Below are 25053 nucleotides of genomic sequence, written 5' to 3' on the forward strand. Positions count from 1 at the left end.
GGGCAGGCTAAGCACAGTTCTGCTGCCCTTTACCCCGACAATCCGGAGAACATTTCACTCCCCTACCTTCAATACCAGAGCGAGCTGTAATCCAGCACCAGCCAAAATGAATCGCTTTGCAAAGCGGGGCTGCCTGCTGCAGAGGTGAGTGTGCAAACAGGGGCTGCACAGGGGAGAGCTCCTGCTGACAGTTCTGTACCAGCAGCACCAACACCCACAGTTAGTGCCATTAGCGAGCGGCCCCTGCCCACAGACTCACCGTCCGTGCTTCCTGGTCGACCTTGCTATGCTCTGGGGCGGGTGGTGCAGTTCTGTAAAGTCTGTAACTTACTGCCCATTCTCCCCTTTTCTGTCTCATGATATTTGGTGTTTTTCTTAAAGCCCCAGCGCCTAGAGTCCCGGGAGTAGGCCACAATCTCAGTTCTCATGGTTTTCTTAGGGACGGCAGACAAAACCAAGCCTTGAATGCTTGCAGAGAACGCTAGAAACCATGACTGCCAAAGGCTCACAAACCAGCAGATAAATAAAAAGAACTTAGTATTTGTAAGTCTCGTGATTTTTAGGTGGGTCTCAGGGCCTGACTCATTTTTTAACTCTTGTGTTTATCAATACAGGCCACAGCAGATTGCAAGATTCCATTCAGTCCAACCACTCTATTCAAACCACAGCACTTAGATATAAATCTACATATACAGAAAACAAGAATGGAGTTTATTACCAAAGAACAGAGATGCAAGCGAGAGTGAATAAATACTGGGAAGTAATGGTTACATAGAAACAGGGGCGGCTCTATGGTTTTTGCTGCCCCAAGCATGGCAGTCAGGCGGCTTTCGATGGCACGCCTGCGGGCGGTCCGCTGGCCACGTGGATTTGGCGGCATGCCTGTGGGAGGTCCACCCGTGCCGCGCCTTCAGCATCCCTGCCACCGAATTACCGCCGAAGCTGTGGGATCGGTGGACCTGCTGGTGCTTGGAGCCACCCATACATAGAAAACAAAATGATAATACTTTCTAGAGCTGGGTTCTCACAAATTTTTGGCAGCCTCAGAATGCAGCTCTGACAATACTTAACTAACTGTAGGAAAAACAAATAAATAAATTACATGTGCATATGTACGCCAGGGCTTTTTGCAGATTCAATAAGAAATAAGGAGGCGCAGTTGTGTTTACTCTTTAGTGGACCTAAAAACAAACAAGTGCTTTGCACATTCTGGTCTTTTTTGTTGTTCTTTTGCTTTTTTGGTAAAAGGTGAATGGCTGTACAATAATTCTAAACTAAATTTATAAATGCTTTACATAACAGAAGTCCAAATATTAATGAAAGAATGTATTGCCAATATGTCCAAAATTTCTTTCACAGATAAAAAACCCAATCAATCTAAAAAATGACCAGTAATACTAATGAGAATAGTGACAATAAAATCTCTGAGCTGTTGCTGTTGTCTTTTGAGTTTAGTTTGTGCATCACTTAACAGCTTGTGCCTCTGAAACTCACCATAGTAATTTTGTTCAACTTCCCCTGCATGAGTGCTATAGGGACACTGCACTACCTACATTTCAATATGATGAATTTCTCTTACAAACAGCGCACACTGCAACTTGCTCAGAAAAGGAATCGGACGGCTTCAGAAACACAAGAAACTGCCTTTCCCCCAGTGCTGAAATGTTCATTTTTCTTCCTAGGTTTTGCTTTTCTTAGCAGACTGTTCCAGAGGAGCCACCTGCTAATCACATTCAGGGTCATTTTCTGGCACTAGATTATTTGAAATACTTTCTGATCCCCATTTGCATTTTTAACTCTTTCACCTCCTCCCGTGAACAATCGCAACCTACCCAAACACCACGCAGGGAGATGGCCAATAGCCGATTAGAGAGCTACAGTAACAGGAGATGTAAACATAGTGATTAGCCAATGAATATACTGTGACTTGAAAGAAAACCACACCTGTGTAGCTCAGCTCTGCCTGCACGGTACTATTTAGAAGGGGGTGTGCATTATGATTTATGGCATTTACAAGGCAACTTTAATACTGAACATCTCAGCAATTGTTTGACCACTTTGGAGGCTCTTGTGGCTACAAAACAATCAGCTGGTGGCTACATTTGAAAAACGCTGTTCTGGAGTCTAAGCTAACAAGGCCTCCCCTTCCCTTACCTCCCCAGCGTGTGGCTGAGACTCCTTCTCATAAGATCTCGCCCTCTCAGCTGCAGAGAAAAGCTTGACAATGTGTCCCTGAGTTTAAAGGTTCAGAAGCAGAAGGGACACATGAAGAATCCACAGTTTAAACTACACACATACTTATTGCTTGAGGGCCCCACTGCCTGATTTTGAGATCTTGAGCTTGGCCAGGCTAATGAATGGGGACATGGTTTAGTCAAGTAAGTATCAGTGTCATTTCTAGGAGGCTTATTTTGAGCTCCCTTCCAGTGCAGTCCCTTTTCCCATCACATACACCTCAGGTTTGCTACAGATCCACCGTCTTTCCATGTAGCACCGTGAGCTGCTGACCCCTTTCTCGTCATTCAGATACGCGCAGTCACCGCCTCCTCTTATCCGAAACCTGCAACACAGAAGCCGGGGAGCTGGAGTCAGGCAGAGCCCGGGCATTTCACACCAGTCACAGCCAGGGGAGCCTTCTCCACAGTGCAGGCCTCAGTGCGGAGCAGCTACTCTCACAGCCCCTCGGGAGCAGAGCTCAGGACAGTGGGGGCTTTGCAGAACCGCTGACTGTTACTGACCCTCTATGCTGAGCAGCCCACAGGAGTGCTGGAGAATGGAAAGTCCCCAGCAGGATGGAGAGAATTTGTGAGACTAATTTTCAAAAGGGACCGGTCCTCTAACAAGAGGGGCAGATCATCACCAGAACCAGATGACTGAGCAGGGAAAGTGGGGGGCAGGAGGGATCTTGCCTCCTTGAAACACTCCGAGCAGAACCAAGATGACACTGAAAGAAGAAATTGCATTCAGGGGTTTCCTCTTCCATTGATCTAACTCTTGAGCTGTCCATTGGGAAGAGGGAAAAGAGAGTGTTTGAGAAGTTCCTTTGCAAAAGCAGGTGTTCCTTGTTTGTAACCGTCACATGACTCTCCCAGAGTCACTCTGGAGTGGAGGGTGGAGCTCTAGGGAGGGTTCAGCACTGGTTTTGGGTCCCACAGCAGCTGGACTGCAGGGTCCCACATCCTAAGGAGGGTACCAGACAGGGAGTCTGTACCCCAGCAGTGTGCCACAGAGGCCTGAACTAGAGACAGTGCCTGGTAGCTATTCAGACCCAGTGGGGCTGGAAGCAGGTGGGATCCAAAGGTTGGGTCCAATACAGCAGAATAGGGACTGGCCTTGGGGAGCACAGACCCAGCGCCATAACAGCCTGATTTTTCAAAGTACTGAAGTAACCGGGACCAGGGAAGTGTGGGGTCTCCATCCACCTCTAGTGGCTGGCCTGTGTAAGAGCTTTATCAATCAGGAGGGGTTTTCACTTAAAGAAGTGGATTCTTTAGCTCCAATGACGAGGGCGATGTGTGTCAGATGAGGGCTGGGGAAGAACAGCGAGTGTCCCAGCTGAAATCCCAGCACACTGCAAGGGCATCTCTGGCTGTGGCCGGCTCCCATCGGTCTCTAATACACACAGGACGCGAACGGACCAGGGTCGTGTCTGGTTGTTTCACTAGCACTGAATGGTGGATCCACCTGAACTCAAATAGCTCAGACACCAGAATCCCCAAGCCCAGGGAATTAGTACAGAGGGTGAGACAGACTCACAGGTGGTTGAATTCGGTGCCATTGGTCCATTTCCAGGGCTGCCCCTGCTCCCTCCGGAGGCCGATCCAGTGGTCATGGACATCCTTATGGCGCAGCAGGAATGTCTGAAAAAAAGCATTGGGACAGCACGGATCAGCCCCAGCTCTGGTGCTTTCCCCGCCCCCTCCCGCCTCCAGGGCTCTGAACTGCAGAGAATCCCAGTCACGCATTGAAGGGGCTCAATTTATTTTCAGAAGGAAACTGGATTTCCCCCTCCCTCTTGCAAAGCACAAGATCACCCAGGCAGTATTAACCCTCCCACCGCACACAGCAGCCCCTCCCCTGTGCTCCCAGTCACCTGCACCCCAAGTTCCCCTGGGCTGGGGGCAGCTGCTGGGTCTCTTCTCACAGAGCAGCCGCCGCTCACCACAGCAAGGTAGGAGGAGGGAGCGGGTCAAGCTGAAGTGGGAGGGGTCAATGTGAGAGGATCCCCCCCCCATCCTCAGCTGGCTGCTCCTTTCCCATCCCCAAAGCAGGAGCGCTGCCTGTGTTCTCAGTCCCATGCCAGCAGCCAGCAGATGCCTGAGCCAGCCCTGCCCTAGACAGGGGCTGTCTCCCTATTTGGGGAGGGGGCGGCTGAGAATGGGCTATCCCTGTGATCACACACAGACACTAAGGCCCTGGGCCCAGCCAGGCCTGGCATTCAGCGGCTGGAAGTCCATTCGCTGTGGCCTCCCAGCACGAGAGGGCTCAGAGCTGCTCCTTGCCCTGCAGGGGCAGAGCCCAGGTCCTACTGCAGCAGCTGCTGTGCCAAGGTCAGTGTATTGCAATGAGAGTCACTCACTAATTCCTGCTGACTGTCGATCCCAGCCAGGGAGGCACCAAGGAAGGAGCAGAGTCTCTGAACGTAGGTCCAGTTCCCTTCAGTCTCGGAGAAATAGTAGCATTTCCCTCGGTATCCCATCCAGCCGTCCAGGCACGCAGGGCCAGCAGGGGGGCACAGATCAGCTGATGAAAGCTTATATCTCTGCACTGAGAATGAGAAAGTAACATGTGGGGTAAGAGTTGCATCTACAATTGGGCATTTGACTGGTACAAAAATAGTCAATTGACCAGTTAAATGTGTCAAAAAATGGTTGAATATTTCAAAATACCAATTTATGATGTAAGCAGAGTCAGGATGAGCTCTACCCTGACATCTGGTGGTAAATTATGAGGAGTGCAGAAAGAAGTTTCAAGTATTCGCATTAGCATTTCAGTTATTTGCATTGGCACTCCCACCCTGATTAAGTAAATGAGGAACTACAAAATTGTGTTATGATAAAGGGTTTCATTATCAATTAAATAGCACTTGCTAGACAAGGGACATGGGTTCCAAAACCCAGTCAAGGGAGAGAGGCTGGGGACAGATATCTGTACTTGGTGATGCAGGCTCCTTGTGTGAGCCAGAAGCACCAGTTCTATCTATGCCTCTCTCCACTGTGGAATGTCAGAGTTAATTTTTGATTCCCTTAAGAATCTAGTTACAGGTTACTGAGCTGAACTCACTGTGGGCTAGTGGTGCACTGGCACTGAGCTGGAATCACTAAGAGCTGAAATCACTGAAGAGCTGGACTTGCTGAGCTGAGAGCACTGAATACTATGCTAACGAGTGGGGGAGCCTGAAGCAATACTGTGGAGCTGAGCAGCTGGCAGAGCGGAGTTGAGCAGTTTGTGCAGCCACTGGGTGAGTGGAGCCAAGCAGCTCACGAGGATGGCTGGAGCAGATCACAGGGCAGCTGGTGGAGCAGAGCGGAGCAGCTGTGGGATGAGTGGAGCAGCCCACATAGCAAGTGGACCTGAGCTGTTTGCAGGGACGACTGGTGGAAGCAGAACCCTATGGAGAGGCAGGGCAGTTGGCCCCGAACCACGTAAGGTGCCCCTTTCTACCCAGGCTGGGGAGGGGGACCTCTGCAGATAGACTGTCGAACTCTGGGGCTGCACTGACCCGGGACAGAGACTTTTGGATTGTGGGACTTTTGGGACTCTGGGTGATTTGGGAGTTGCTGGACTCAAGGGCCCCGAGAGAAGGACTCGGCCCAATTAGCTGGGGTGGGTCTTTGGTCACGGTTTGACCTATGAACTCTGCTGAGGTATTTTCCCAATTTAATGCTTGTTGTTTCTCATGTTATTAAACCTTTTCTGCTACACCAAGACTCTGTGCTTGCGAGAGGCGCCCAGGGGTGTGTGTAAGATTTTCCCAGGTCACTGGGTGGGGGCTCGAGCTGGTTTTGCATTATGTTGTGGGGAAGGGACCCCTATGTATTGAACCCGGCCCTTGCTGCTATCAATTCGGCCTGGCAGAAGGGCTACAATCAGAACAGTAACAAACAAGAGCAAGAGTTCATTGTCTCCAGGAGGTTTAGCTTTAGATAGATACTTACGCCTAATTTAAAAAAATATAAGACAAATATACTTAACTGACTTATTTTAACTCAGATCAAAAAGTGAAACAATGAAATGAAGTTCTGAAAAACACACGCGCAATCAAAATGGCAGGCAGCCTCCTACCCCCAGGGTTCTTGCTGGAATATTTGACGCTATTTGACTGCAGCCAAACAGGCAGTCAATTGACCGGCTTGCCAAGCCTACTGGGACCTCCAGCCTGGGCCTGTCCACTGCAGTCAGACGCAGGTTGACGGAGACGTTTGTCACAGTAAATTTGCCTGGCAGGGAGGATTCCAGGGACACTCCCAGCCTGGGAGGCACTAACACAGCTCAGAGCATTTCACCCCAGGCACAAGATCAACAGCTGGACCTTCAACCTAGCAATAAAGAGCAGGTGAATAACTGAGAAGAACGTGGGGTAACTTTCACTCGGACATGACAGCCACAAGGTGGCGCCAGAAACTGCAGCAACAGGAAGTGACCAGTTACCCTGTGAGCCAGGATGATGTAACTTAATTCACCTCCTACCTGCAGACTTTTCTTTCCCCAAATACAGCAGCAAGACAGACACTTGCTGGAAGCCCTCACACACTGTAACCCTTTCAGTGCCAGGAAAGAACAGCAGTGGGGTCACCCATAAGTGACACCCTAGAGATATCTGAAAGGCCTGTCTAGTTGAGAGGAGTCTGACTCAAATCCCTCCAGAAGCCAGACAGGCCGGGAGGAGAGAGTGACGGTGGTAGGTTCCAGGGGAATGGGAATCAGAGATCGTAGAGGGAGGGGAGGGGAAGGGAGCAGGGCGGAAGCTGGGAACTCACCTGCCAGAGCAATGATGGCAGCGATCAAAGCGAATGATACAACTATCAGTGCAACCACAACTGGACCGGTTTGACTTTTCTTGTTGTTACGAGGAGGTTCTGAAACACAAAGACCCGTCAGGCCGGGCCGCGAGGACACGTCTCACCGACAGCACCAGGGCTGGAGCTGCCCTAGAACATGCCCCGTTCTGTCGATTGCTCCTCCCGTCAGACGCTCTGGGGGAGGAGCCCGGACGTTCAGGCAGACCCCCCACTCCTCAAGAAGGGCAGATGGAGGGTCCACAGCTCCCCAGAGCTGCCTGGGGGCTGTTACCACAATCCAGCTCTGGCTGGGGAGCAGGGCCTCGGAGCAGCAGCCGGGCCATGGTAAGAGCCGCAGCTGTGGGTAACTACAGACCCTCCACGTGTTCTGGGCAGGGAGCCTGAGGAGCAGGGATATAGGCCAGGGGCTGCTCTCGGCCCCCCACCCCGGGCAAGTAAAGGGTCCACGGCTCCCTACAACTGCCTGGACTCCCTAGCTGGGCTCCAGCTGCTGGTCAGGGAGGGCCGGACCTCAGGGGGGAGAGGGGTGGGGGACGGGGCTGGTGGCAAAAAGTGGGAGGGCCATGGCCCCCGCCCTGCCCCCACCTTTCCAGCACCCCAGGCAGCCTCAGTGTCTTTCTCCAGCCTGTTTCCAGGCAGAGATGCCCCATTACCTGGCTCCCCTCCACTCTCCAGGTGCCCATTGCCATCAACACACTTCTGCAGCGGCACTTCCACAGCTCCAGTTGCTGGCCCCATTGTCTTTCTCTCAGCGACGCTCAGGCTACAGACGCTGCCGCAGGCGCTGGGCTGGGATCGGCTCCTCTCACTCTGGCTGGGTCCCATTCAGCAGCAGCAAAGCCGAGCCGGGGCGGAGGTCCTGGCCCTGGTCCCCCTGCCTGCTCCGGACCCTCCAGCCGATCTGGAAGCCGAGACGGACCCAGCAGGACAGGTCAGGGTCAGGGGCGATTTGTGGTTTCTCGTTCCCTGCCCAGCAGCCCAACCTCCTGCCAGAGGCGGTGCCATGATGATTAAACCCCTTAAATCCCATTAGCCCCTCCACCCCAAAGGCTTCAGAGACCTGATCTGCTACGGGCCCCGCCCACCGGGACCTGCTCACCCGTGACAAGCACCAACATGAAGGGTGGGAGAGAAGACCCTGCTCACACACACAATCCTCCGAGAAGTAAGCATAAGTAGGATACAGTAACTCCTCACTTAACATCAACCTTGCTATCTACTAGGGAACAAGGTTGTTACAAGGGAGCATTGCACAACTTTAAACATCGTTTGGCAGTTGCCTGCTTTGTCTACTGCTTGCAGGATTCTCTGGAAGAGCAGCCCCTCCTTGGGGGGACTAGAACTGGGGGGAAGGTAGCTCCCCCATCAGCTCCCCTAAATTCCCAGCTCCCCTAAATTCCCCAGCAGCAGTTCAGTTGTCCCTCCCCCCACTGCTCTGCTGCTCATGGAGCTGCTCCCAGGAGCTTCCTGCTTGCTGAGGAACGGGGTGAGAGGGGTGCTAACGTCAGGATATCCCTATGCTCCTGCCCTCCGTTCCATATCCCTTCTCCAGAAAGCGGAGAAGGGGACAGGGCTCGGGGACAGAAGGGGGCTGGGAGGTTGAAGTGGGAACAATGTACTTGAAGTGGGGTCCGCATACTTAAAGGGGCAATGCACATCTCTCTCTCTCTCTCTCTCTCTCTCTCTCTCTCTCATGCACGCACCCCCAGCACTTTGGAAAGTCAGCACGTGTGCAGCCCTGCATGTGCTGTCAGGAGGGAGTGGTGCGCTCCAGCTGGATAGTGTGGGCTCAGCATCACGTTCAGTTTTTGCAGGGAAGTGTTTGCTAGGGTGACCAGACGTCCCGATTTTATTGGGACTGTCCCGATATTTGCTTATTTGTTCCACAGCCCAACCTACCTTTGGTCCGGACACAAATCGTCCCAACATCAGGCTGAGCAAATCAGGAGGGCTCGCGCCCCCAACTCCGCCCCCTCTTTCCCCCATTGGATTTCCTCCCCAAATCCCCGCCCTGGCCCCGCCTCCAGCCCAGCCCCCTCACTGCCCCATTGGAACCTCCACGACAGAGTTCGTCAGAGAGCAGCGAGCCCCGCCCCCTCCCCATTCCACTTTGGGGCCCCCCACCCTCCTCTTCACCTTTCGCCCCCCTCCTCCTTCGCCCCCACATTAACTCCCCTCCTCCTCGCCCCCCCTTCGCCTCTTCCCCGTTCCCTCCATCTCCCTTCGGCGCCGGCCCAACCCGCTCCCCATCAGCGGTTCTGTGGTTGCAACCAGCCTGCATCCCCCTGCACCCTCCGCCCTCCCCACTCACCGGGCCCGGGCAGGGTCTCACCCCGCGGGAAGAGCACCTGGCGCTGCAGCCGGGAGAGATCCGAGGTCTATCGCATCAGCCGGCGATCCCCGGGGGAGAATGACGTAGCTGGCCCTGCCGCCCACCCAGCCAATCGGAACCGAGAGAGCGGCGCCGCTGCCTTCAACTTTCATCAGTTTCCTTTCAGAAATACCAGCGCCAGCTCCGCCCTCAATCCTCGCCCCTCGCTCTCCCAGCCCTGGGCTCTGCCACGCCAGCTCCGCCGGCGCCCCTCAATCCTCAACCCCTGCCCTCCCACTCCTCTGATCGCTCCTTCACCCTCCTTCCAGCTTTCCGGGGCCCTTCCGCAGGCTCTGTCCTTGGTCCCCTGGGGCTGACCAAATATGATAGAAACACATGGGGTGGGGGCGGGTCCTTAATTGTGCCGGACGGAGTGTTTGTTTCTGGGTAACAAAGTGTTACAGCAAGGAGTGGGGAAGTCTTGAAAAAAAAATCACCAATAAAGGTTTGTGGCCAGCCCCCAGCTTCTGTTCTCTTCTCCCTCAACTCCTCATCTCTGGGTTGGCTACCAAAAATTCAACAGCCTGTCTTCTGGGGTGCTGAGACCACTGCCTGTCATACTGACCAATACTGTCATTATTTCCTTGCACTTCCTTGTCTGTCTGTCTCCATCTGTCTCTTGTCTTATACTTAGATTGTCAATTCTTTGAGGCAGGGACTGTCTTTTGTACTATTTTGTACAGCACCTAGCACAATCGGGTCCTGATCCAAGACAGGGGCTCCTACGTGCTACAGTAATACAAACAACACAGGCTAGAGATTTTCACTATTATGGCTTCAGTCCCCCCCACACACACACACACAAAGCAGCAAGACAAAAAAAATCAACCTCCCAGGTCAAAACGTAAGTGTTTACACTGAGCTGGCTAACTCAAGGTAAAGCTAGTCCAGGAATGCTATACCCTCAACCTGGAATTTACCTGGACAAGTGACACAGAGGGTTAAAGCCACATGTGCCTTGTCTCCACTAGGATTTTACATCAAGTTAGCTATCTCCGTGTAAACACACGTTTGCAGTGAAAACAATGCCTGGGAGACTCCTGTATCAAACCCATAACTTCTGGTTGAGCTAGAATTATTTGCAACATTGAAGAGCCCACTGACTGAAAGAGGTTAAAAAACCCACAACATTTCTCCATGTTATCTTTGTGCAATTGACAGCGCTCTGTGTAGTCGGTTCACTGCTTCCCCCAGAGAAGCATTCACCAAACCTTTGGAAACTGTGCACTGCTTCAGGACAATACAATCACTCTCTCCCCATTCCCCTGCCCCCGTGTATTCTTAAAGACCTAATCATCTTTATTTATACATCTTCTGTACCCTGCTAACTAGTGCTTCATACACATCCCCAAGGGAAGGGGAGGGCAAATGAGTGCACCCCACACTAAGAGACACACTGACGAGACCCACCCCAGAGACGGCTGCATTTCAGCAGTAGATGAGCGATTGCTGTGCATTGTTACTATATGGCTGCCAACCAGCTGCACCCAGTCCCAGAGGCAGTTATAATTCAGTACTTGGCAAGCAATCATTAGGCAATGTTGCTGCATGGCTATTACCAGCTGCCCCAACCCAGAGGTGGCTGCATTTCATGCACTGGGGCTGTGATATACCATAGGGATTAGGCAAACTGAGGACTCAAAAGCAAGCCTAAAAACCCTGTATCTGTGGAAACTGATGCTCCAAACACACCTATCCGCCTTTCAGGTATTTTGTTCATCCCTTTCCTGGTGCCATGTGTGAAACTGGAACATACCAGCTTCAGGGTAGAGACCCTGCAGTTCTAAGTGTCTCTGCAGCACCTAGCGCAGCTCTTCAGGACAGAGACAGTCTCTTACTACATCTAGATACAGCACCGAGCACAATGGGACTCTGTTCTGCTGTAGTACTGTGTCCTGGGAGGCCCTTTAGCCCACCTTTGGGGGCCTGTAAAAACAACAATAGGGCTGCTGGAATATCAGGGTCTCCCAAATAACCTCTGATCTCCACCCTAGCCCCAGTCCCCCATTGCAGAGCAGGGGTTGGGAGTCAGTTTCCTACGTAGCAGTGCCTTGGGAAGATCACAGCTTACCTCCTCCAGGGATTTCATGGCTCCAGCACCCCTTGCAGGTCAGGTCCCTGCTCCATTCCCCCCTCTCTGAGCATTAGCTGAGGGCGGAGCCCGAACTCTCCTCTTCACACACATCGTGTCTTCCTCCATTGCTAGTGCAAGGAAAAAAACCCGCGAAAAAAAAAAGCCAGCTAGAAGGGGAAGGCAACTACGCACAGGGGCGTGGCCATGCACTATATTAGCATACGGCTCCTGGATTGGACAAGGCTCCTTGAGCCTTTCTTCCATCGGCTATTGAAATGAATGAAACTGTACTGGTGTGGCGGGACATTTTGTGATGACACTGATGTGATTAGCATAAAGCGCGCCAAATCCCTTAAAGGGGACAGAGCTCTTTAGTTTATCCCTCCTACGTGTGCAGGGAAGAGACAGCATGGGCCATTGCAGTGTCTAACAACTTGCCACCGCACTAAAGGACCTAGGGGGTCAAGCACACGATTTAGAGCCATGATAGGAGGCTCATGGGCACTTATTGTTGCTGGCTGCCAGCAGGGCCAGCTCCAGACCCCAGCTTGCCAAGCGCACGCTTGGGGCGGCATGCCGCGGGAGGGCGCAGGCAGCTCCGGTGGACCTCCCGCAGGCATGCCTGCGGATGCTGCACGGGAGCAGCGGACCCTCCGCAGTCACGTCTGCAGGAGGTCCACTGGAGCCGCGGGACCGGCGACCGCCAGAGCCCCCCCCGCGGCGTGCCGCCGTGCTTGGGGCGGCGAAATTACTAGAGCCACCCCTGCTGGGAGAGGGTCAGGCAGGCTGGGGCTTGTTATACCAATAAAAACTAGCAGGATCTTATTAAAGGGGAAAAGACATTTGTCACATTTATTGTAAATACCATAATAAAATAAAAGATAACAGCAAACAATAAAATAAATGTAGTTAAGATAAAAAGTATATGTGAATGAGTGTCTAGTTTAAATGATGAATGAATGGTTAGGGAGTTACCAGCCTGGAAAATTCAGTGTCGGCGGAAGAAGGTGTCAATGATAGCCATGATTATGTTGGATCATGAATCTGGATCGTTCAGGCAACCATCTTTTCCTTGTCCTCAGCAAATTTAGCAGGGACGCTGGCTGAACTCTGGAACAGCTTGAAACTGTTAAGGTGTGTTTTCACCAGATCCGTCAGGCTCAGGGCTGGCACATCCAGTTCAAGCTCTTTCAGGATGCACAGGCAGACGCTGGCAAACAACTCCTTGTCTGCGTAGAGTAGGGAGCAGATAGTAGCCATGGTCAGTGGCCAGTTGTGCTGCCGGCAGGTCACAAAGACACAGCAGCCTACCAGAATCTCCTTCTTCTCCAAGCTCACTAAATGGAAGGAGGGGTGTTCAATTGCTCGCTGGAAATAGGACAGGGCTGTGTCTTCAAACACAGCTGGGAGATAGAGGACTTTGCAGAGATCCTGGACACGCTTGATCCCTCGTAGCTTACAGCGGCTCAGCTGCTCATTCTGACCGGTACTCCGTGAATACGTCACTTTTTTGTCAATGTTGTTCATCTTGGAAAGTAGTTGTCAAGAGCCCCTCGGTGTGGATAAACCCACAGTCGGCACACACCAGTTGGTTCTGAGCATAATGTGCATCCTCCACAATTTCAGAGGAACCACAATCAGGGCATTTTCTCTGGCCAGACATCTTGAAAACCTCACCCGCGGGCTCAGGCAGCTGCCGCCACCGCCTTCCCGCTCGCAAACGGAAGTGTCAATGATCATAGCCATGATTCAACATACCTGGAACAAGGTAAAACAATCCTCACCGCATTGCTGACACACAGCAACTCACACATATACAACATTCCATGGACCCCAGTACAACAATCAGATATTCACCTAAGATGGATCGATTTAAAAACTATTTTAACAATCACACCCTTAGGGGAAACTCATGTGTATATTGGGGATGGAGAACTGGGACTGCAAGCAAACATCTCAGTCCCCATAGGACGGGAAAAATATTGGATGGTAGGGGTGCGCATGGAAGGATATGCAGGAGATACCACGATGCTTTCAGACTACCCCTCACTCCCTTATATATGGGAGGGTTCGTGAAGTCAGGGACCCTTGTTACAGTAATCACAGTTTACTGTCCAAACCATGCACATACGATATCATTCCCTGATGGATGTGACTGGAAATGGGAAAAAGAACATATGTTTATAAAAAACACCCCATTACCAATGACAAAACCAGCCTTATTTAAAATTCAGACTTCTCGGTAACAGTCTTGGTGAGCCCCCTGCTGGTAGAAGTAAAAATTGACATGGACTGGACAAGATGAAATGTCTCAAAAGTAGAACCAAAGTGCAAGCCGTTTTCCCTCCCTATACTACAAGCCTGGATAAGGACACACAACCTGTCCCCCCCAGACGCATCACATCCCAGAACTAAAAGAGATATTATGGACACTGTGGTAGGTGGATTTGGAGCAGGAGCGGGACTTGCAAATTCAGTGGACTTGGAAACTATTAAGAATAAATTAAGCTCCCTGGCCCAACTACAGGACAGCCTTATACAAAAACAAGTACACACGAATGTAGACTTAGTCCAAATTGGCCTGGGTAACCTAAAAGCCAAATGGAATCTGTAAATGGCTGAATACTACCACCTGGTTAGTCCATAAGAAAAATCTACAAATTGGAAACCACACGGCTATAGCTATGGGATGCACTGAAATGCAGATACTTGCCCTATCTACTTTGGAACATGAAATGTTTTGGGTAATTTTGGGTAATATTAAGGTTTTAATGCATTTGTTAAACCAAAGGAAAAGATCTCTGTTCAATACATACCAATATGACTGGATGCAGTATGTTTCCAGCACTGTAAAACCACACTTGTTAATTGGGGAAATAATTGTAAAACTAGCACATCAACAGGCTCTGGAGGCAAAGGTGTGGAAGGTTAGCCCACTCCCCATATTACACATGGGATCATTCCGGCTGCCTTGGACCTCGAGCCAGTGGGCTGGAGAAAAAGGAAAACTATTGGACACTAGAGGTTGTACACAATGGACTCCTCAAAAGTGGGTGTGCTTATCCATGCCTGTTGCCCCAGAGCCTTGTAGTAAAGATGTTTCATTGGGATCATGTATGTGGGATGAATTGGATAATGACACCAGGGTATTGTACAATGGACAATGTGTATGTATCCACTCGTGGGAGGAAGTATTTTGGGAGGATGGGAATGTTAGCAGCCCCCCCCAGTAGATGAATGTAAATGCAATGTTAGTACTGTTTTTACCAACAATCACACTTACTATTTACCTCGGCCAAAAAAGTCGCAGCTAACACTAACAGCTGAGCCCACCAACTTCTCAATTGACCTTGGAATTAAATGGCAAGATCTTACTGATAGCCTAATTAAAAGCAAAGAAGTAACGAATTTTTTAGAACAGACAAATAACCAAGTAGGAAATCGGACTATTCATATTATACATGCCAACGGGGACATGTTAAGGATTGCCACTGCAGAGAAACAAATAACAACTTATCATTGGTATGATATATTCTCTGGGTGGTCCCCAACCACTACTGGCATCCTATCAGTAATGCTACATCCCTTGATAGTTGTCTTAGCATTAAATTGTATTTGTATTATTGGAATGTTTAGCATGTGCTTTTGGATAAAAAGACTGTACAATAGATTGGAATCACAAACCCATGTTGCCTCACAGTACCTTCTTTTAAACAGGTTACACAGAAAGTGACACTAACGAATACATGTATATCGTAGTGTCAAAAGGGGGATTATGTAGGGATATTAAAGAAGGTTTATATTAAACATGGTTTATATGAGAAATGATTTACTGATTTATTGATAAATAATACTTTATAGCTTAAGCTTTATGTTAGAAGTACATTTGTAATGATTTATTGATAGCTGTATAAGGTTTATGTTAGAAGTACGTTTGTGAGGATTTATTGTCAGAAATATCTGTGTAAGGTTTATGTTAGAAGTAAATTTGTGAGGATTTATTGTTAGAAATAGCGGTGTCTGTGTGAAGCCTGCTCAAAGAGATACTCTGTACAAAACTTGTTAAACGTCAATTAACTCTAAGTGCCTGTTTTCTAAGTGAAACTTTGTAACCGCTACTTTATTTTGTAAATGGCCACTGTAAGCTGCTGATTGGTTAATTGACTCAGTACCTTGTTAACTCAGCGCGCAAGCCGTCAATTAACCCTATGCCTCAGGCAAAACTATGTAACTAGAGGGTTTGGGACAAAGTTATTAGTGGATCCTGCAAAATTCTTGTTTTTGTTGCTCTGGAGATTTTATTAACCTTTAAAATGAAGATAATGGCCCTGACTAATGCAGAGAAGATCACACAGTTTCTGGAAAATATTCCTCAAGATAACACTGATGCAATAGTGAGCAAAGCTATTGATTTGTGGCACAAACATTGTGGGACGCCGGTACATTTGGTATGAGAACGTGCTGCAGTCCTCATGGTTTGGAAGGCCATACCTTCTGATGGTCCTTCCCTAGATTAGTATCTTTAGATGTTAAATTGTTTCACGTTTTTTGCTGTAAATATCATGCTGATTAATTTTTAAACTGTTGCAGTAAAAATAAAGACTGAGTTGTGCAAAAAAAAAAAAAAACCACCGCGGTAAGCCAAAATGATGGCTATTATAGTATACAAATAGAGACCCCCACCTCTGTTAAATTCATTTTTTATCTCACTTTATGTTTTTAATTGTTAAAAGACAAGGAGTCTCACACCCCAAAAAGATAAAGAAACAGTAAAATAAATGTAGTTAAGATAAAAAGTATATGTGAATGAGTGTCTAGTTTAAATGATGAATGAATGGTTAGGGAGTTACCAGCCTGGAAAATTCAGTGTCAGCTGAAGAAGGTGTCAAGTGGAATCAACCAGATGACCCCCGGAGGGCGAACTGGAATCCACCCCGGCACCTCAAAGGAAACAAATGACAGAATGGAACCAGCTATCTGCTGATTGATCTAGCAACAGCAGAATGAAGAACTAACATACGGAAAAATCCCTATAAAACTGGACTCTGGAGAATAAGGACTTTGAGTCAATGGTTCTGCTGCCAGCCTCCAGGAGCATCAGGTGCACCTGACCCGGAGTCGGCTCCACTCTTGTGTACAGGATACCTGGCCAGTATTCTGTCACAAGCAACTTTAGGCTGGTAACTATAATATCTACACAGAACTTGTATGAATGATTGTGTGAATGGATATACATATACATATACATAAGTAATCATAGGAATAAGTAGCCAAACAACGTTGTTTACTGTTATCTTTTATTTTATTATGGTATTTACAATAAATGTGACAAATGTCTTTTCCCCTTTAATAAGATCCTGCTAGTTTTTATTGGTTTAACAGGCTGGCAGAACAGTCCCTCCTTCCCCTCAGCCCAGTGCCCTCCCTGGCACCCCCAGCCAGGCTGTCACAGGGCCTGGTGAGCTCAGGGGCACAGAGACAAGGACCCGCATGTTCGGGTGACAGGAGCTCAAACTGCCCCCCCCATCCCCACCCCCGCTGTGCCCCCTGCCAAGCGCTGGCTGGGCCCACACTGCCGAGTGCGCCTGTCCCCACACACTGGGGTCTCGCACTGGCCACACACAGCAGAAGGGGGGAGAAGGAACCAGGCAGAGCTGGGCCAGGGCTGTCACAGGGGGTCTGGTCTGACACACCCAGCCCAGAAGGCCCCTGCCCAGCCCCACGGCCACCGCTGTGTGCACCAGGCAGCAGCTGTGAGCCGGGATCGGTGCCCTGAGAGCCCCTGGGGGAGACCCAGTCCCTGCTGCCCACAGACGGGGAGTTGCTGGGCAGTTGCTGCTTCCACTATGTGGGAGGCAAGAGCCGCCGCCCCCTCCACGGCCCCACCCCTTCTTCCTGAGGCCCCGCCCCCAGCCAGGCAGCTGCGGAAAGCCCTGGGCCCTCCATCTGCCCAGGGTGGGGGCACTGAGAGCAGCCTCTGGCCCATGTCCCTGCCCCCCAGACCTCCCACCAAGAGCCGATGGAGGGTCCACAGCTCCCCAGAGCTGCCCGGGGGCTGTAACCACAATCCGGCTCTGGCTGGGGAGCAGGGCCTCGGAGCAGCAGCCAGGCCATGGTAAGAGCTGCAGCTCTGGGAACTGTAGACCCTCCCCCTGCTCTGGGCAGGGAGCCCAGGGGGGGGGCAGGGATACAGGCCAGGGGCTGCTGTCAGCCCCCACACCAGGCAAGTGGAGGGTCCATGGCTCCCTGCAACTGCCTGGGCTCCCTAGCAGGGCTCCAGCTACTGGCCAGGTGTGTGGGGGGGGAAGAGACCTCAGAGGGAAGAGGAGCGGGAGGGCCATGGACCCTGCCCCCACCTCCCCTTTCCAGCACCCCAGGCAGCCTCAGGGTCTCTCTCCAGCCTGGTCCCAGGCAGCGACGCCCCATTACCTGGCTCCCCGACAGTCTCCAGGTGTCCATCGCCATCAACACGCAACTCCTGCAGCGGCACTTCACTCTCAGCAGCTCCAGCTGCTGGCCCCATTGTCTCTCTCAGCGACACTCAGGCTAGAGACGCTGTTACAGGCACTGGGCTGGGGTCAGCTCCCCTCTGTCTGACTGGGTCCGATTCAGCGAAGCCGAGCCGGGGCGGGGGTCCTGGCCCTCGCTCCCCCCACGCCCTGCTCCGGACTCTCCAGCCGATCTGAAAGCCCAGACAGACCCAGCAGAACAAGTCAGGGGGGTGGGGGGGCGATTTGTGGTTTCTTGTTCCCTGCCCAGCTGCCCAACCCCCTGCCAGAGGCGATGCCATGATGATTAAACTCCCTTAAACCCCACTGAAGCCCTTGGGGGTGGAGGGGCCAGTGACCTGATCTGCTATGGGCCCCACCCACAGGGATCTGCACCGACCTGAGGGGTGAAGGAGCAGGCCCTCCTCACACACACACAAAACCTTCCTAGAAATAAGCTTAAATAGCCTATCATAAGGGGGCGGGGCTGGGGCTTGAAACAGCCCTGTCCCTGGTTCAGCCCCCTCCCAGCAGGGTGGGACTCAAACCAGTGCCCCACGCTCCCAGCCCAGCCCCTCCTTTCTCTTCCTGGCAGGGCTCCCTCGAACCAGCCCTCAGCTCCGCCCCAGCAGGGCCCGGCCCCAACCACCTCGGCTCGGCCCCAATAGGGCCCAAATCCCGGCCCCCTCCCCCTCTCCCTTTGCCCCCCCCATCTCCCTCTGCTCCTCTCCCTCCCTCCTCCTCCTTCTTTGGCCCCCTCCTCTGCCGCCCCCTCCCTTTGCCCCCATCCCTTTTTCCCCCCCTCCTTTGACCTCCCCACCGCTTTGCCACCCCCCCTCCTCCAACCCCTTCAGCCCCTCCTCCTTCGCTCCCCCCATAAGAACATAAGAGTGCCCTTACGGGGTCAAACCAAAGGTCCATCTAGCCCAGTCTACCGACAGTGGCCAGTTCCAGGTGCCCCAGAGGGAATGAACAGAACAGGGAATCATCAAGTGATCCATCCCCTGTCACCTATTCCTAGCTTCTGGCAGACAGAATCCCTGCCCATCCTAATAGCCACTGATGGACCTATCCTCCATGAACTTATCTAGTTCTTTTTTGAGCCCAGTTATGGTCTTGGCCTTCACAACATCCTCTGGCAAGGAGTTCCACGGGTTGACTGTGTGTTGTGTGAACAAATACTTCCTTTTATTTGTTTTAAACCTGATGCCTAGTCATTTCATTTGGTGACCCCTAGTTCTTGTGTTATGAGAAGTAATAAACAACACTTCTTATCTACTTTCTCTACACCAATCACGATTTTATAGACCTCAATCATATCTCCCCTTAGCGTCTCTTTTCAAAGCTGAAAAGTCCCAGTCTTATTAATCTCTCCTCAAACTGAAGCCCTAATCATGCCCCTAATAATTTTCGTTGCCCTTTTCTGAACTTTTTCCAATTTCAGTGTATCTGTTTTGAGATAGGGCGACCACATCGGCACACAGTATTCAAGATGTGGGAGCACCATGGATTTATATAGAGGCAACATGATATTTTCTGGCCTATTTTCTATCCCCTTCTTAATTATTCCCAGCATTCTGTTAGCTTTTTTGACTGTTGCTGCACACTGAGTGGATATTTTCAGATAACTATCCACAATGACTCCAAGATCTCTTTCTTGAGTGGTAACAGCTCCCTTCACCTCTCCTCCTTCACTCCCCCTTAAACTCCTCCTCCTCCCTCTCCTTTGGTACCTCCTCCTCCTCCACCACCCCCCTCTCTTCACCCCCTCCTCCTCCCTTCACCCCACCCTTTGCCCTCTCCACCTCCACCTCCCTCGAGCCTGCCCTCTTCCTCCCCCTTCCTTCATCACCCTCCTCTCCTCCTCCTTCCCCCTTCATCCCCTTCCTCTCTCCCCTAACTCCTCTCCCCCTCCCCTCTGCCCCCTCCTTCTTCCCCCCTTCCCCTCCTCCTCCTCCTGTGCCCTCCCATAAGAACATCAGAACAGCCATACTAGGTCAGATCAAAGGTCCATCCAGCCCAGTATCCTGTCTGCTGACGGTGGCCAGTGCCAGGTGCCCCAGAGGGAATGAACAGAACAGGGAATCACAGAGTGATCCATCCCCTGTCGCCCATTCCCAGCTTCTGGCAAACAGAGGCTAGGGGCACCATCCCTGCTCATCCTGGCTAATAGCCATTGATGGATCTACTCTCCATGAACGTATCTAGTTCTTTTTTGAACCCTGTGATAGTCTTGGCCTTCACAACATCCTCTGGCAAAGAGTTCCACAGGTTGATTGTGTGATCTATGAAGAAATACTTCCTTTCTCTCTCCTCCTTTCTCCTCCACATTGTGTCTGTCTGCTTTTTTTTTAAATACTTTTCACCCTGACGAACTAAAAGTAAAATTAACCCCACTCCTTTTCATAAAGTGAAGTTTTTCTACACTAAGACATTTTGCCTTAACCCTCCTCCCCCCGCCCCCAAAATAAATAAAACAAACTGTAAAGGTTTAAATTATGTTTGTTTTGCATAATCACCCACTCTCAGATTCAATGTAAATGCTTGTTTTAATCTCCTGTATTTAATCCATGAACTTTCAACTTTAAAATAAAGATTGATTTTGTGTGTGTGTGTGTGTGTGTGTGTGTGTGTCTCTCACACACACACACACACATACACACGGCACCACGCTGAAGTTACCCACGGAGTCGGCGCTTGTGCCCCCTCCCCAACCCCTGCTCACAGGGGGATGCAGAGCCCCCCCCCCCAGCAATCCCTAACCTAACCCCCTACTCACCAACTGCAGGGTGCAGGCTCCCTATCGTCTCTCGCCTCAGAACTCCCCTTCTTCCAGCTCCTGTAGTGCTAAATTCAAGCAGCGAACTTAAAAATTTGCATGTGAATGGAAGCTGCGTTTGTGACCAATCCAATCACTGAGCGGATTTGCGCAGTCACGTGGCCATATAAATAAGGGCGCGCAGGAAACGCCCGGCACAGTCTGTCTGAGATGCTCATGGGAGCAGACGTGCCCCAGCCCGTTGCTGTCCCGTTCCCGCACCTCCTGCGTTTCACGCCCCTCCGGGCTGTTTCTCCCTCGGGATTGGGTGCGCTGGCAGGGCGCGCGGTAGCGTGTGAACCCAGGATTGCGTCCCCGTTTCAGAAACCAGCCAGCCCAACAGCACAGCCCTGTGCCATCGGCCCAGCGGCTGTTCCGGTCCCACCGCAGCGGCGGCCGAGAGCCCACCACGCAGGACGCTGCGAGCTTGCCTTGTGCACCCCCGTGTTTGTCCCCCAGCAAGTAGCCGGGGGTCACAGAAAGGGGAGGTCGTGAGGTGCTGCCAGTTTTATTACAGTCTTAGGCGAAGAAAAGCCAATTTCCAGAAGAAAACGGGGATGGCCAAACCCTGGGGAGCTGGGAGATCCGATGTCGTCGCTGCAGCGGGGTGTAGGCGCAAGGCGTCGTTAGCACCGATACAAGCGGGTTGGGGCATTTTTTATTTTGCCGGGGGGAGGGTTGCCAGCCTGAACAGGCAGGAAACTGCTGCTCTGCATGATGAGCAGGAAGGCAGAATGGGGGCGGGGGACAGGCTCGGTGGAGTGGGGGGAATCCAGGGGCACCATTTCAGATTTTGGGGACGGGGGAAGCAGCAAGCGAAGGGGGGTGTTCCTCTCCCCTGATGGTACAAAACGGGGGGACGGCAGGTGCCCCCCCATCCGCCCTAAATGGCCACTCCGGGGGAATCAAAGTATGGAACAGCTGGGGAATTCAACTCCTTCTGTATGGGATCCTTTTAGAAGAGCTGCCCGTCGCTCTCTTGGGCTCGGTAAATGGAGCTGATGCCAGTGGGAGTCACTCACTGTGGGTAATAATAATGATATATGGAGATATTAGATACACCTAGCTCATAGAGCTAGAAGGGACCCTGAAAGGTCATTGAGTCCACCCCCCTGCCTTCCCTAGCAGGACCAAGTACTGATTTTGCCCCAAATCCCTAAATGCCCCCCCAGATTGAGCTCACAATCCTGGGTTTAGTAGCTGAATGCTCAAACCACCGAGCTACCCCTTCCCCTAGCTCAGTGCTTCTATGTCGTGATGCCAACTTTTCCCAACCTAGCGCTAAAAATTTCCCAAATCTGGTGAAAAATTCCCAGATAAAGTTTTTTATTTCAAAGTCTCAAAGGAACATATGTGTGGTTTTAATAACTATATTATATTATATCCAAATTATTCTTATTCATTTGAGATATTTCACATTTATTATATTTTTTACATGTATAGACTTTTTCAGTGTTAAATGTATATTACTTATACAGTAAAAATATTTAACACATGAGGAGTAGGATTGAAATTATAGAAAACAATATATTTTACACAAATTTCACTGTTTTAAAAATAAAAGTATTCATAAGTACAGCATGTGCCCTGCAGTGTACTGTACATCAAAGTTACTTTGAAAAAATAAAAAGTAAACATATGATTATAAAATAAGATAAAGCAAACAGAACAAATAACACTCTTTTATATACTTTTCCTTATTATTATAATCTCTGAGTTTTATCTATTTTCTGACTCATGGTCTGAGTCGTCACTAGGAACATCATTACCATCATTCATATTTTTACTAGTTTTATCACTGTCATTTTTACTGTACATATTTTTACAATGTAAATACAAGTGCTTAATAGTAATTACAAAATCAGAACATTTCTCTTGCTTTGCTTTCAAAGCTGACCTTATAACTACACTAGAATTGAGTGTTTTGGTTGTCAGACAGTTTCTTATTTTGGTTTTTATTTCAGTTACCATTGAAAAAATTCTTTCACATGCTGCATTTGAATGTGGTAATGTGAAAACCTTTTTGGCCAGTTCAGATATATTTGCAAACATGAATTGAGCTGAATAATCTTTGATTTGTGAAATCTCTTGCCACATTTCATCAATTCTGTGCTTTTTAAAATTGCAATTTGATTTAATTCAAGAGATAATGGCACAAGCTATAAGCTTAAAAAGTTTCACAGATTCCGGTTTGATGCCATGAATCAGCAGTCTTGCGCTTTGGAAAAGAGCACTGAATTTGTTCATATAATCCAAAACATATTTCAAAAAGAACAAATAAGCTCTAAATTCTGGATTGCATATTACATCATAAATATATTTTGCTTTTGGGCTTTTGCAACTGATACATTCACGTTGAATATCGTTAAACAGGGCATCCCATAAGATGGAATGGGTGTAAAGCTAACCATCTGGTTAAACTTGGTTTTAACATTCCTAATTTGATGTTTAGAAAATATTCCACCATCTCCTGAATTTCTTCTTTCTTTTCTACACTATGTGCAGGATAGTTAGTCATATCTGATATAAATTGCTCCACAAAATTAGGTAAAACACTTGCAGCAGAACTAGAGATCAGAGCTGATGTGTGGCAAATGCACCTGACTAAAACTATGTGTGGAACATCTCTCAGTTTAGAGAAAAATGTGTTCTTTGGCCCTATCATTACACTGGCTCCATCACAGGCTATGTTATACCAGTAAAAACTAGCAGGATCTTATTAAAGGGGAAAAGACATTTGTCACATTTATTGTAAATATCATAATAAAATAGAAGATAACAGCAAACAACGTTGTTTGGCTACTTATTCCTATGATTACTTATATATATATATATATATATATATATATATATATATATATATATATATATATATACATTCACACAATCATTCATACAAGTTCTGTGTAGATATTATAGTTACCAGCCTAAAGTTGCTTGTGACAGAATACTGGCCAGGTATCCTGTACACAAGAGTGGAGCCAAGTCCGGGTCAGGTGCACCTGATGCTCCTGGGGGCTGACAGCAGAACCGTTGACTCAAAGTCCTTATTCTCCAGAGTTCAGTTTTATAGGGATTTTTCCGTATGTTAGTTCTTATTCTGCTGTTGCTAGATCAATCAGCAGATAGCTGGCTCCATTCTGTCCTTTGTTTCCTTTGAGGTGCCAGGGTGGATTCCAGTTCACCCTCCGGGGGTCATCTGGTTGATTCCACTTGACACCTTCTTCGGCCCACACTGAATTTTCTCGGCTGGTAACTCCCTAACCATTCATTCAGCATTTAAACTAGACACTCATTCACATTCATAACTACATTTATTTTACTGTCTTCTTTATCTTTTTGGGGTGTGAGACTCCTTGTCTTTTAACCATCAAGAAACATAAAATGAGATTAAAAATGAATTAACAGAGGTGGGGGTCTCTATTTGTATACTATAATAGCCACTGTTTTGGCTTACTGCGGTGGTTACAAGAGAGTTACATAGTTTTGCCTGAGGCATAGGGTTAATTGACAATTAGCAGCTTACAGAGTCAATTGACAGCTCGCGCAATGAGTTAACAAGGTGCTGAGTCAATTATCAATCAGCAGCTTACAGCGGCCAGTACAAAATAAAGTAGCGGTTACAAAGTTTCACTTAGAAAACAGGCACTTAGAGTCAATTGACGTCCATTATCCAGTTAACAGCTTACAGCCGCCATTTACAAAGCAAAGTAGCGACTTCAAAGTTTCATTTAGAAAACAGGCACTTAGAGTTAATTGACGTCTAACAAGTTTTGTACAAAGTATCTCCTTGAGCAGGCTTTGCACAGACACAGCTATTTTAAACAATAAATCCTTACAAATTTACTTTTAACATAAACCTTTTACACAGCTATTTTTAACAATAAATCCACACAGACTTACTTCTAACATAAACCTTATACAGCTATCAATAAATCATTACAAATGTACTTCTAACATAAACCTTAAGTTATAAAGTATTACTTAATAATAAATCAATAAATCATTTGTCATATAAACCCTGTTTAATGTAAACCTTCTTTAATATCCCTACAGCTACACCTAAAATATTATTCAAAGGAATATTTTTCTCCATCATAGACTCTTTAAAAGTAGTGTAAATCCCCTCTGCAGTGCAATTTTTGGTGTCAAGTTCTAATAATTGTGAGGTAATTTTGCCATTGGATCGATTAACATACTGCACAACAACTGCGAGGTATTTATTCCCTGAAGTAGATTCATCCACAAATACACTAAATTCATTAACTTTCAATTTTTCT

The 25053-nt window shown here is 49.1% G+C and overlaps 2 protein-coding genes across 2 annotated transcripts; both read right to left on the minus strand.

Annotated features, from left to right (window-relative positions):
- Window positions 1–715: 715 nt before the first annotated feature.
- Window positions 716–7911, minus strand: LOC123346303 (C-type lectin domain family 2 member D-like). Its single transcript, XM_044983640.1, has 5 exons — window positions 7676–7911; window positions 6981–7079; window positions 4580–4767; window positions 3757–3860; window positions 716–2560 (listed from the first exon to the last, which is right to left on the minus strand). The coding sequence occupies exons 1-5, from the start codon at window positions 7845–7847 to the stop codon at window positions 2407–2409; spliced, it is 717 nt and encodes a 238-aa protein (XP_044839575.1). The 5' UTR covers window positions 7848–7911; the 3' UTR covers window positions 716–2406.
- A 4499-nt stretch (window positions 7912–12410) lies between these two features.
- LOC123346313 (transcription factor IIIB 50 kDa subunit-like) lies at window positions 12411–13189 on the minus strand. The gene is given in 2 exon segments (XM_044983653.1): window positions 12411–12976; window positions 12978–13189. Coding segments are annotated over 2 exon segments (609 nt in total). The 5' UTR covers window positions 13131–13189; the 3' UTR covers window positions 12411–12520.
- Between the last annotated feature and the right edge of the window lie 11864 nt (window positions 13190–25053).

Source organism: Mauremys mutica, chromosome 12 (genome assembly GCF_020497125.1).
Source record: "Mauremys mutica isolate MM-2020 ecotype Southern chromosome 12, ASM2049712v1, whole genome shotgun sequence".
Classification (NCBI taxonomy): Eukaryota; Metazoa; Chordata; order Testudines; family Geoemydidae; genus Mauremys; species Mauremys mutica.

Coding starts and splice junctions, on each gene's coding strand:
- LOC123346303 (XM_044983640.1), bottom strand. CDS start 7,847: ATGGGACCCAGCCAGAGTGAGAGGAGCCGATCCCAGCCCAGCGCCTGC. Junction 4,768..6,980: donor TGCCATCATTGCTCTGGCAG/GTGAGTTCCCAG, acceptor TCTCATTCTCAG/TGCAGAGATATAAGCTTTCA. Junction 3,861..4,579: donor TCGACAGTCAGCAGGAATTA/GTGAGTGACTCT, acceptor GCTTTTTTTCAG/ACATTCCTGCTGCGCCATAA.